General features: G+C 37.6%; 1 protein-coding gene across 1 annotated transcript in view; it reads left to right on the forward strand.

Moving 5' to 3' along the window:
* The window catches only part of CCDC18 (coiled-coil domain containing 18), a gene marked incomplete at its 3' end in the record, with an annotated part of 86651 nt that extends 74590 nt beyond the window's left edge, over positions 1-12061 (forward strand). Inside the window, exons 23-27 of the mRNA XM_080691472.1 lie at positions 933-1076; positions 1834-2037; positions 3471-3608; positions 10069-10269; positions 11531-12061. Of these exons, the coding sequence (XP_080547598.1) occupies positions 933-1076; positions 1834-2037; positions 3471-3608; positions 10069-10269; positions 11531-12061 (1218 nt within the window). The remainder of the gene's footprint in view (positions 1-932; positions 1077-1833; positions 2038-3470; positions 3609-10068; positions 10270-11530) is intronic.
* Positions 12062-12337: the final 276 nt, after the last annotated feature.

The following is a 12337-nucleotide window of genomic DNA, read 5'->3' on the forward strand; positions in this document are numbered from 1 at the left end:
AAATTGATTGTATCTGAGGAAGGAGTATAGTGGGAAGGAGATTTTATTGTCTCTATTTTTTACCTCATGCATGTATTACCCATAAAAATATTTGTAAGGTCATGTAACATTTGTTGCTTTTTTTATTTCTCTTTTTAAATGTACTTTCATTGTATCATCTCACATCATATTGAAGTTCAACACAGCACTTGGTGAACATTTGGTTTTAATGTACATATAAATTGTGATTGAGACTGTCATCTTTGTTCATATATTTTAGTACATATAAGCATCTTATTATGCTCAAGAATTCTTATGCTTATTTCCAAATGATAGTTATCTTTTTTTGGGGGGGGTGGTACTAGGGGTGGAACCCAGAGGCTTTCTACCTCGGGATATACTCCCAGACCTTTTTTATATTTTATTTGGAAACAGGGTCTCACTAAGTTGCTGAGAGCCTCACTAAGTAGCTGAGGCTGGCTTCGAACCCGTGCGATCCTCCTGTCTCAGCCTCCCAAGCGCGGGGATTACAAGCGTGCGCCACCACTCCCAGCCTCAAATGATGGTTATCTTAAGAAAACATTTTTAAAGCCCAGCATGGTGGTGCACACTTGTATTCCCAGTACTTGGGAGGCTGAGACAGGAGAATCACAAGTTCACAGCTAACCTCAGCTACTTAGTAAGGCCCTCCCCAACTCAATGAGACCCAGTTACAAAATAAAGAATAAAAAATAGAGCTGGGTGTGTAGCTCATGGATAGAATGCCCCTGGCTTCCATCCCCAGTACTAAAAAAAAAAAAAAAAAAAAAAAAAAATTAAATTTAAAAATTAAAAAAAATTTTATCTTTGCTTTTAATTTTGAAATGAGTGTTTAAAGTTTGATTTAGAACACAGATATGAATGAGTTATGTTTTCTTAGTTGCATTAATATTGCTTGTCTGTTTAAAATTCAGATAGAAAGTTTAACTGAAAAATTGCAAAATGCCAAAGAACAGCTTCGAGAAAAAGACTTTATAATGCTACAAAATGAGCAGGAGATAAGTCAACTGAAAAAGGAAACTGAAAGAACACAACAAAAGATGAAAGAAATGGAAAGTGTAAGTAAATTATGTTTCACCTAAGAAAAAGTATTTTCCAGAAAGTGAAATGTGTCTTTATGTTTTAAGTGGTTTGGCATTAATATATAGAAACTATGCCATAAGCATTTTTATGTTACTTAGTCATACCAGATGCCTATTTGTTGTCTTTTTTGTTTGTTGTTGTTGCTCGGGACTAAATACAGGGGCATTCTACCTCTAAGTTACATCATCAGTCCTATTTTATTTTTATGTGGAAACAGGGTCTCACTAATTGGTGAAGGACCTCAGTGAGTTTTTAAGGCTGGTCTCGAAGTTGTGATCCTCAGCACACCTATAATCCCAGTACTTGGGAGGCTGAGACAGAAAAATTTCAGGTTTGAGGCCAGTGCACAGTAACCAAGACCCTGTTTCAAAATAAAAATGATGTCTAGGAGTGTAGCACAATGTTTAAACCCTAGGAAAGAGAGGGGGGAGGGGGAGGGAGGGGAAGGGAGATTGGAATAAGATTATATATTTCTTTTGTGTGTGCGTGTGGTGCTGGGATTTGAACTCAGGGACATTCTGCCTCTAAGCTACACCCCCAGACCAATTTTTTATTCTTTATTTTGAAACAAGGTCTCACTAAGTTGCAGAGGGCCCCACTAAGTAGCTGAGTCTGGCCTCAACCCTGTATCCTCCTGTCTCAGCCTGCCAAGTACTGGGATCACAAGCATGTGCTACCACAACTGGCTTTTATATTTCATTTTGAAACCTACACATATCTTGTGCTTTTCAGGTTATCAAAGAGCAGGAGCAATACATTGCCACTCAGTATAAGGAGACCATAGATTTGGGCCAAGAATTGAGGCTAACACAGGAGCAGATGCAGAACTCTCATACCGAATTGGTGGAGGCTCGTCGTCAACAAGTCCAAGCACAGAGAGAAACAGAAAAGCTCTCCAGGGAACTGGAGGATATAAAGCAACTCTCTAAAGAGAAAGTAATCCCTATTCTAAATAATTTCATATTGCTGAAAATCTCTAAAATGTTTAGCACTTTTTGAACTGTTTTATATAGTTCTTGCAAAAATGAACTGTGTTGTACAATAATGTAAATATATTTAATGCCGATAAAGTATATTTTTAAAATGGTTAAAATGGTCAGTGTTAGGTCATATAAATTTTACCACAATTTTAAAGTGAAAAAAGTTAACTCTACAGATGATTTTGTAATATAACTAGGAAGTCCTTCAGAACTGAGTTTGGGCTAAACTATTTCTTGATAAATTGAGTTATAAACTGGGTATGGTGTGTACACTTATAATCCCAGTACTTAGGATGAGACAGCAGATTCAAGACTAGCCTTAGCAACTTAGCAAGATTCTCAGCAACTTAGTGAGACCCTGTTTCCAAACAGAAATAAAAAGGGCTCAGAGATAGACTGCCTCTGGGGTCAATCCCCAATACTACTACTACTACTACTACTACTACTACTACTACTACTACTACTACTACTGCAAATAATAATGAATAAAATAGGACTGGAGTGTAACTTGAATGTAGAATTCCCCAGGTTCAATCCCCAGTTCCACACAGATACAAAGAGTATATAGATTGATATTCTTAGGTTAATTACTTAGCCTTTAAGGAAAGTGTGTTTTATTAATATTGCAGAAAAGTTCTTGTAATTTTTCTGCTTTCTATTATGGTTACTAATTCAACATAAGAGTTAAAATACTTTTATCTTTAATTTTAGTTGATCCTAATACATTTCTAAATGATTAGACTAAACCAGGAGTGGTGGCTCACACTTATTGTCCCCAGTTACACCCCAGCCCTATTTTTTTGTTTTTTTGTTTTTGTTTTTCAGTACTGGAGATGGAACCCAGGGGCATTCTACCTCCGAGCTATACTCCCAACCCTATTTTTTATTCTTTATTTTTAAACAGGGTCACACTAAGTTGCAGAGGGCCTCACTAAGTAGCTGAGGCTGGCTACAAACCTGTGATCCTCCTGTCTCAGCCTCCAAAGTACTGGGATTACAAGTGTGCACCACCACGCCTGGCTACAATTCCTTCTTAATAAGCAAGTAATGCATCTGGTGAGTAAAAACACAGAGGTCATACCTAAGAGTAAAATGTTATCTGCCAGAGTTCAACATCATGCAGCTATTAGTTTGTTTCACATTTTCACAGAATGCATTGATTGGTAAACGTAAATTAAGAGAGCAAATATATGCTAATACTTTTCAATTTGATAAATTTTGATATTTTAATCCTTGAAAAATTGCACTTTAAAGCATACCATTTAATAAAATAATTTTTAATGTGTGTGTATAAAAGATTAAGGTGCTTCCATGAGTGCACTGGATTTATTTGGCTATAATAACCAGTAAATAAGTTATATAACCTTTACTCAATACGTCATTTTTAAGGAAGCTCATGGAAATCATTTAGCTAAAGAACTGGGGGCTTCTCAAGTACGTGAAGCTCATTTGGAAGCAAGAATGCAAGCAGAAATAAAGAAATTGTCAGCAGAAGTAGAATCTCTCAAAGAAGCTTATCATATGGAGGTACAACTTTAATTTCATACCCAGTGAGCTAATATACTGTAGTTAAAAGTTTGAGTTCCAGCCAGGCATAGTGGCACGTGCCTGTAATGCCAGTACTTTGGAAAGCTGAGACAGGGGGATCACAGGTTCTGGTCTAGCCTCAGCAATTAGTAAGACCCTGTTTTAAAATAAAAAGTGCTAGTGGTGTAGCACAGAGGTACAGTGCCCCTCAATTTAATTCCCAGTACAAAAAAAAAATGAATTTTTGAGCCAACCACCTTGGATCCAAAACTTTGCTCATCACTTAAGCTTTGTGTCTGAAGTAGGAATAATAACATTATCGATTTCATAGAACTATAATGAGGATTAAATGAATTAATACATGTAAAATTCTTAGACCAATGCCTAGTTCATCATTATTATCAGTTATAAAACAGTACTTGCAGCAGGGCGTGGTGGCATATGTGTAATCCCAGTATTTGGGAGGCTGAGACAGGAGGACGCAGTTCTCGGATTGCCTCAATTTAGTAAGACCCTGTTTCAAAATAAAGAATAAAAAATAGGGCTGTGGGTGTAGCTTGGAGGTAGAATGGCCCTGGGTTCCATCACCAGTACTGCAAAAAAACAAAAAACAAAACAAGCAAACAAAAATGCTTGCAGAAAACAAACTATAAATATTTAATAGCTGATAGAAAAAGCTATTATAGTATGTTATCATTTTATATAATGTATAGAATATTATAATGTGATATCAATCCATTGTGCTTTATAATTTCCAACACTTGTTCTAATAATAAGTTAGATAGAAAGGTAATACTAGAACCGTTTTAATATCTCGGCAGGTACTCAGCTTTTTTAATTTTTAATTTTTTGGTACTGGAACTTGAACCTAGGAGCATTCTACCTTTGAGCTATACCCCAACCCTATTTATTTATTTATTTATTTATTTATTTATTTATTTATTTTTATTTTTTGGTGGTACTGGGGGTGGAACCCAGAGGCTTTCTACCTCTGGGCTATACTCCCATACCTTTTTTATATTTTATTTGGAAATAGGGTCTCACTAAGTTGCTGAAAGCCTCACTAAGTAGCTGAGGCTGGCTTCGAACCCGTGCGATCCTCCTGTCTCAGCCTCCCAAGCGCGGGGATTACAAGCGTGTGCCACCACGCCCGGCTTATTTTTTGTTTTGAAACAGGGTCTTGCTAGGTTAATGAAAGTCTCACAACTTGCTAAGACTGTCTTCAAACCTGCAATCCTCCTATTTCAGCCTCTCAAGTACACCAGGGAGTACATACTAGGATTACAATTGTGCACCATCATAAAGAGTGTATGTTGTTTGGTTACAAAGTAGTGAAGTTAGAAAGGGGATCAATAATTTTTTTGTGTGTGTGTGGTGCTAGGGGTTGAACACAGGAACATTCTACTTTAGAGCTACACCCCCAGTCTGAATTTTTTACTCTTTATTTATTTATTTATTTATTTATTTTTTATTTTTGGTGCACTGTATTCATACATCATAATGGGATAAAAAAAAAAAAACTTTTGTAGACATACATGCACACATCGCCCAGTTAGCCCCTACCCGATCCCTACCCCGTTTCTTCCCCATCCCTCCTTCCCATGCTTGGCTTAGTGGTTGACATCTAGTATTATAGCAATTTATCCAAAATTAACAGTGATAATCTCACATAACAGTTTCATTTGTCTGTTACCAAGCTTTTGATGACTTACAGATAACATTTCAGTATTTCTTTTTGCTTTCTTTCTTACCAGAAAATATATTTTTCTTTTTTTATAGCTGAAATTATTATACATTTATTTATTTATTTTTCAGAAAAAAATCTATCCTAATATGGAATGTGGACTCTAGATACCCAAAACGATCTCGAAAAAGAACAAAGCTAGAAGATGTATATTTTCTGATTTCAAACCTTATAAAGCTACAATAATTGAAACAGTGTAGTATTGTTATAAAGGCAGATATATAAACCATTGGAGTTAAATAAAAGCCTAGAGATACATTCTTCCATATATTGTCAAGTTATTTTTGACAAGGTTTCCACGAACATTTGGTGGAGGAAATAATAATCTTTTAACTAAATATTGTTGAAAAATAATAATTACATGAAAAAGAATAAAATTGGACCCTTACCTAATACCATATACAAATATTAACTCAAAATAGATAAAAGACCTAAATATAAATCTTAATACTATAAACTTTTAGAAGAAGATCTGGGTCATAAAACCTCACAACATTGAAATTGGCAGTGATTTCTTGGATATGATTTCAATGGCACAGGCAACAGAAGGGTAAACAAACTCCCTAAAAATAAAAATATATATTGTATATCCAAAGACAATATAAACAGAGTTAAAAGTTACTGATAGAATGGGATAAAATATTTCCAAATATCTATATCTGAAGGTATATTAATATTCTAACCAGAAATTCTAAAAATTAGCAACAATAAAAGCAAACAATACAATTTAGAAATAGGTAAAAGACTAACATAAATAATGAATCTCTACAGATAACCAATCTTAGTCGTCTGTTGGATGGAAACTCTTGTTTCTCTGGTTCTGGTGTGTGTTACCTATTTCTTCTTTGTAGTTAATCTCTTTGAGTATTTTCTCTAGCGCTGGTTTTGAAGACAAATTCCTTCAGTTTCTGTTTGTCATGGAAGCTTCTTATTTCCCCATTTAATTTGATAGAAAGTTTTGCTGGGTAGGAAATTTTTGGCTGGAAGTTGTTTTCTTTCAGAGTTTGGAATATGTTACTCCAAGCCCTTCTGGCTCTCATGACTTGGTTTGGGAAGTCTGGAGTGATTCTAATTGGTTTGCCTCTGAATGTCACTTGGCCCTTTGTTTTTGTTGTCGTTAAGATTCTCTGCTTGGCTTGAGAATTGGTCATTTTGACAATTATGTGGCATGGGGATCCTCTTCTCCGATCCTGTCTAAAGGGAGTTCTATAAGTTTCCTGGATCTGTGTATTGACCTCTTGCTCTATGTTTGGAAAATTTTCTGCTATTACTTCCTTGAAGAGATTGTTGATCCCTTTGGTTTCACTTTCTTTTCCCTCCTCTATTCCAATTATTCTTAGGTTAGCTCTCTTATAATGGGCCCATATTTCTTCAATGTCAGATTCCTGCTGTTGGATATTTTTTTCTAGATTAGAAACTATGCGTTCATTTTTGGAATGATCATCTTCTAAGAGCGAGATTCTGTTCTCCATGTGGTCTAATCAGTTGTTCGTGCTTTGAATTGAGGCCTTTACTTCATTAATTGCATCCTTTATCTCTTTTTGGCTATCTCTGAATTCTTTTTGAAGCACCTCTATTATTTCTACAGTTATTTTCCTGATTGATATTCTAGAAATCTCTGAATTTCTGTTTTATTGGGTTCTGATGTTGTGGGGTTGTGGGCATTCATTACTCCATTGTTGGAAGTTTATGCCTTCTCTGTATTCTTCCCTGGGTCACTACGACTTCACTTAAGGTGCTCTGGATCTCGAGTCTGTGGTATCTCAGTCACCACTGCTCCTTTACTGGGTCGTATCGCAAAGTCTCAGACCCAGGGAGTCATTCGAGGCTGCTTTAGACCATGGGGCGTGCCAGGTTGGGCGTTCTCCTGCGGGGAGTTGTGACTATGGTGTGATATCTCTGCCACCGCCACTCCCCCACTGGGTCAAGTCCCTGGGAGTGCAGTACTGGGATTTCTCCTCTAGAGGCCCCAATTTGACTCACTGTTGTTGAATGCGCAGATGGAGCTGTAGTGTGGACTTGGTGAATTCGCTGCTGCTGCCACCGGTGGCAATATAGCGCTGCTGCTACACCCTTGGCCGTGAGGCTGGCGTATTTCTTCTGTGTTTTTGAGCTCCGCTCTGAGTCCCTACCAGTTGTGCTGAGCCCGGCCCCTGGGAGCTTTAGACTCTCCCTCGCTGAAAAATCTGCCGAATTTCTCCCAGCTGATCCGCAGCGGCTCACCTCGGCTCGCTGTCCGCTGCTTTTCTCTGGAGCCTGGTGGGCTGTTGAGTACGTTGGACTGGTGCCATCCAGCAAATTCGCCGCTGCCACCAGCAGTAAGGCGCTGCTGTCGCATCCTCGGGCGTGAGGCCGGCGTTTCTCCTCTGTGGCTCTGAGCTCCATTCTGAGTCCCCCTCCTCTCTGGAGCCTCATGTTGCAAGGGAAGATGGTGCCCTCACCGCTCCACGGCTCCAGCCACAGCACTGCGGTCTGGTTTCTTTCTGGTGTCTCGTTTTTCTAGCCCTCTTTTTCTCTGTCCCTTGTATTTACATTTTTTGTTTCTCTGCTGATGGTGTTTTCTGGCTATGAAAGGCGCTGATTTTGTGGTAATAGAGATTGGTTGTTAGCGGGGCTCATAAGCCCCACTTTTCTCTGTCGCCATCTTCCCGGAAATCTACTCTTTATTTTGAAATGAATCTTACAAAGTTGTGGAGGGCTTCACTAAGTACCTGAGGATGGCTTGCGAAGCTGGATCCTCCTGTCTCAGCCTCCCAAGTACTGAGATTACAAGCATGTGCCACAAAGCTCAGCTAGGGATCAATAATTCTTTTCTGTTATTGTTGTGGTACTGGGGGCAGAACCCCAGGGGCTTTTCTACCTCCGGGCTATACTCCCAGACCTAGTTTATATTTTATTTTGAAAAGCAGGGTCTCACTAAGTTGCTGAGAGCCTCACTAAGTAGCTGAGGCTGGCTTCAAACCTGTGATCCTTCTGTCTCAGCCTTCCAAATACTGGGATTACAAGAGTGCACCACCACACCCAGCTAATTCTTTTTTTTTTTTTTTTTTTTGGTAGTACTGGAGGTGTAGGGGTGGAACCCAGAGGCTTTCTACCTCCGGGTTATACTCCCAGACCTAGTTTATATTTTATTTAGAAACAGGGTCTCACTAAGTTTTTGTTTTGTTTTGTTTTGTTTTTTGGTACTGGGGTTCCTGGAAGCCCTTCTACCTCTGGGATACACTCCCACAGGCTACACTCCCAGACCTATTTTTTAACTTTTTTATGTGGAAATAGGGTCTCTTAAGCCAGCAAGGCTGGCTCAAAACCAGCACGATCCTCTTGTCTCCGCCTCCCAAGCGCGGGGATTACAAGCGTGTGCCACCACGCCCGGCAGTCACTAAGTTTTTGAGAGCCTCACTAAGTAGCTGAAGATAACTTCAAACCTGTGCAATCTTCAACAGTATTTTTTAAATGCAGATTTCATAATTGTCAGAAAAATCACTTAATAATTGCAAAAACTCCTGATTTTTTCAGATGCAAATTAGATTGTTTTAACCTTTAATTATGGGCAGTTTTAGAGATATTCAAAACTTGTATAGTATAAATAGTATAAGTATCTCTTTATTATTCAACTTCATTTATTTATTTTTTGATTGATTGAGTGTGGTACTGGGGGTTGAACCCAGAGGCATTCTGCCTTCAAACTACACCCTCAGCCCTATTTTATTTTTTATTTGGAAATAAGGTCTTGCTAGGTTGATGAGAGTCTCACTACTTGCTGAGGCTGTCCTCAAACCTGCAATCCTCTTGCCTCAACCTCCCAATACAAGGATTACAGACATGCACTACCACACCTAGCTTAATTATTCAACTTTAATAATTATACACTCATAGCCAACTTTATTTAATTTGTAAATAAACTGACCACTTCTGTTATATAAAAAGGAAGGAAAAGGTATGCTGCTAATAATTATACCAGGATATCAGGCAAAATATACAAGACATTTCTAGGCATACTAGGAAGTGTCACTCACTTCTGTCTACCCTTCTCCCAGTATTCAAATAATTATTTTGAGGATAATTCCAGGCATTGCTGAGTGTGATGGTGCACACCTATAATTGCAGTAGTTGGGAGGCTGAGAAAGGAGGATTCCAGGTTTGAAGCCAGCCTTGGCAACTTATCAAGGCTCTCAACAACTTAGTGAGACCCTATTTCCAAATAAAAAAGGGCTGGGAGTGTAATTCAGAGACAGAATGCCTCTGGGTTCAATCCCCAGAACCACAAAAGGAAGACAGAGAGAAAAAAATAACTAAATTTCAGGCATCATTAATTCATCTGTACACTTTTCAGTAAGTTTCTCTGAAAGATAAGGGCTGTTTTGAAAAACTCCAATCACGATGCCATTATCACACCTAAAAACCAAGACTAATTCCTTAATACCATCATATATCCATTCATAGTTCAGAATTCCCCAATTGCCTCAAAAATGTCTTTATAGTTTATTTTTTCAGATCAAGATCCAAGTAGTTCATTGCATAAGATTAGCTGATAAGTAAATGTAAGACCATTTGTTTCTTCTCTCCTTTTCTTCTTGTATTTTATGTGTTGATAAATCAGATGTTTATAACTGTAAACAGAATTTAAGAAAAATGAGTGGTAGTAGCAAGTGTTAAAATGTTGTTGAAACCAACTTCACCTTTTTTTTTTCTTTTCATAATTTTGGGTCTATATAGATGATTTCACATCAAGAGAATCATGCAAAATGGAAGATTTCTGCTGACTCTCAAAAGACTTCTGTTCAGCAACTAAATGAACAATTAGAGAAGGCAAAACTTGAATTAGAAGAAGCTCAGGACACTGTAAGCAATCTACATCAACAAGTTCAGGACAGAAATGAAGTAATTGAAGCTACAAACGAAGCATTACTTATTAAAGTAAGTCAATATCTAAAAGTAATGGAATATACCTGTGAAAGAGAAATTTATAACTAATTTTTCCTGTTTTTATAGTTTGTAAAGAACTTTATGGCTGATTATTGACCTATTTGAATACAAAGCATTTTATTTGGAAGACGAATTTAGGACATTATTAATATGATACATGTTATTGCTGGAAAAGAAATAGTTTACAACTGTTCAAATTCAAACTCCTCTAACCATTACATTTACTTTAGAGGGATTTATAACTTGATATATCTGGATAATTGGAAACGTATCAAAATCAGTAAAGTTCCTTTTAAAAAGTATAAAGTAGAAATATACAATTATACTTAGAAATTTGTTTATGGAAGCTAGGCATAGTGTTGCAAACTTGTAATCCCAGCATTCAGGAGGCTAAGACAGGAGGATCGCAGTTTGCAGACAGACTCAGCTATTTAGTGAGGCACTCTGAAACTTAGTGAGACTGTTCCAAAATAAAGAATAAAAATAGGCCAGGGGGCATTCGACCTCTGAGCTACACCCCCTGCCCTATTTTTTATTCTTTATTTTGAAACTGGGTCTCACTGAGTTGCAGAGGGCCTCACTAAGTAGCTGAGGCTGTCCGTGAACCGCGATCCTCCGGTCTCGGGCTCCCAAATGCTGGGATTACAAGTGTGCACCACCACGCCTGGCTTCAAGAGTTGTTTTAAAAGGAATTCCAGTACACCAGGCATGGTGGTGCACGCTTGTGATCCCCACGCTTGGGAGGCAGAGACAGGAAGATTGTGCAGGGTCAAAGCCAGCCTTGCTGGCTTAAGATACCCTGTTTCCAAATAAAAAAATATAAAATAGGTCTGGAAGTGTAGCCCAGAGGTAGAAGGGTTCCATCCTCAGTACCACCAAAAAAATAAAAAAATAAAAAATAAAAAATAAAAAAGGAATTTCAGTACTTAGATGAAGTTTGACTTACATGACTTTCTTTTTTCCAGTTCTGGGGATTGAACCCAGGGGCATTCTACCTTTAAGCTACACGCCCAGCCCTATTTTTTTATTCTTTATTTTGAAACAGGGTCTCATTAAGTTGCAGAGGACCTAAGTAGCTGAGGCTGGCCTTGAATCTGTGATCCTCCTGTCTGAGCCTCCAAGTACTGGGATTACAAGCATGTGCCACCATGCCTGGCTCAGACTTACATGACTTCTAAGGGTCTCATTTCCTAAGTAGTTTAACAAAAATATATTGGGCACCTTCTGTGTACTTTGTATCCTTTTTCTATAGGAATCAGAATTAACCAGATTACAAGCCAAAGTTTCTGGACATGACAAGGCAGAAGACATCAAGTGTGTACCAGCTCCATTTATACCTCCAACAGAAATTATGCCTGATATTGAAGATTCAAAGTTTACAAAACAGTCTCACACATCTTTTGTCAAGTGCAGAAAACTACGTCGCTCAATTAGTGCCAGTGACCTTAGTTTCAAAACTCTAGGTAATGAAGACCTTTCTGAAGAATTACTACAGGATTTAAAGAAAATGCAGTTAGAACAACCTTCAACAATAGAAGAAGGCCATAAGAATCTGACTTATACTCAGTCCGACTCATTTAAACCTCACACATATAACCTAGAAGATGATACTTCTGAGAGTAATGACTTTAGTACTCTTAGTGGGATGCTAAGATACATAAACAAAGAAGTAAGACTATTAAAAAAGTCTTCTATGCAGACAGGTGCTGGTTTAACTCAGGTATGTATTTCATACATTATAAATTGTGATAACTTGTCTCCAATAAATACTTTAACTCCTTAGAGAAAAATTAATATATAGGTTATATGTTGAGTATACTTTATCCAAAATGTTTGGGACCAGGAGTGTTTTATATTCTTCAGATTTTGTCATATTTCCATATACATAATGAGGTATCTTGAGGATGAAGCCCAAGTCTAAACATTTTTCACATAACCTAAGGGCAATTTTTTACAATATTTTTAGTAATTTCATACATAAAACAGTTTCATGGTATGAAATTTTCTACTTATGGTATCATGTTGATACTCAAAAGCAGTTATAGTGTGAATTATTTAA

This window comes from Muscardinus avellanarius (assembly GCF_963383645.1).
Source record: "Muscardinus avellanarius genome assembly, chromosome: 3".
In the NCBI taxonomy this organism is placed as follows: Eukaryota; Metazoa; Chordata; class Mammalia; order Rodentia; family Gliridae; genus Muscardinus; species Muscardinus avellanarius.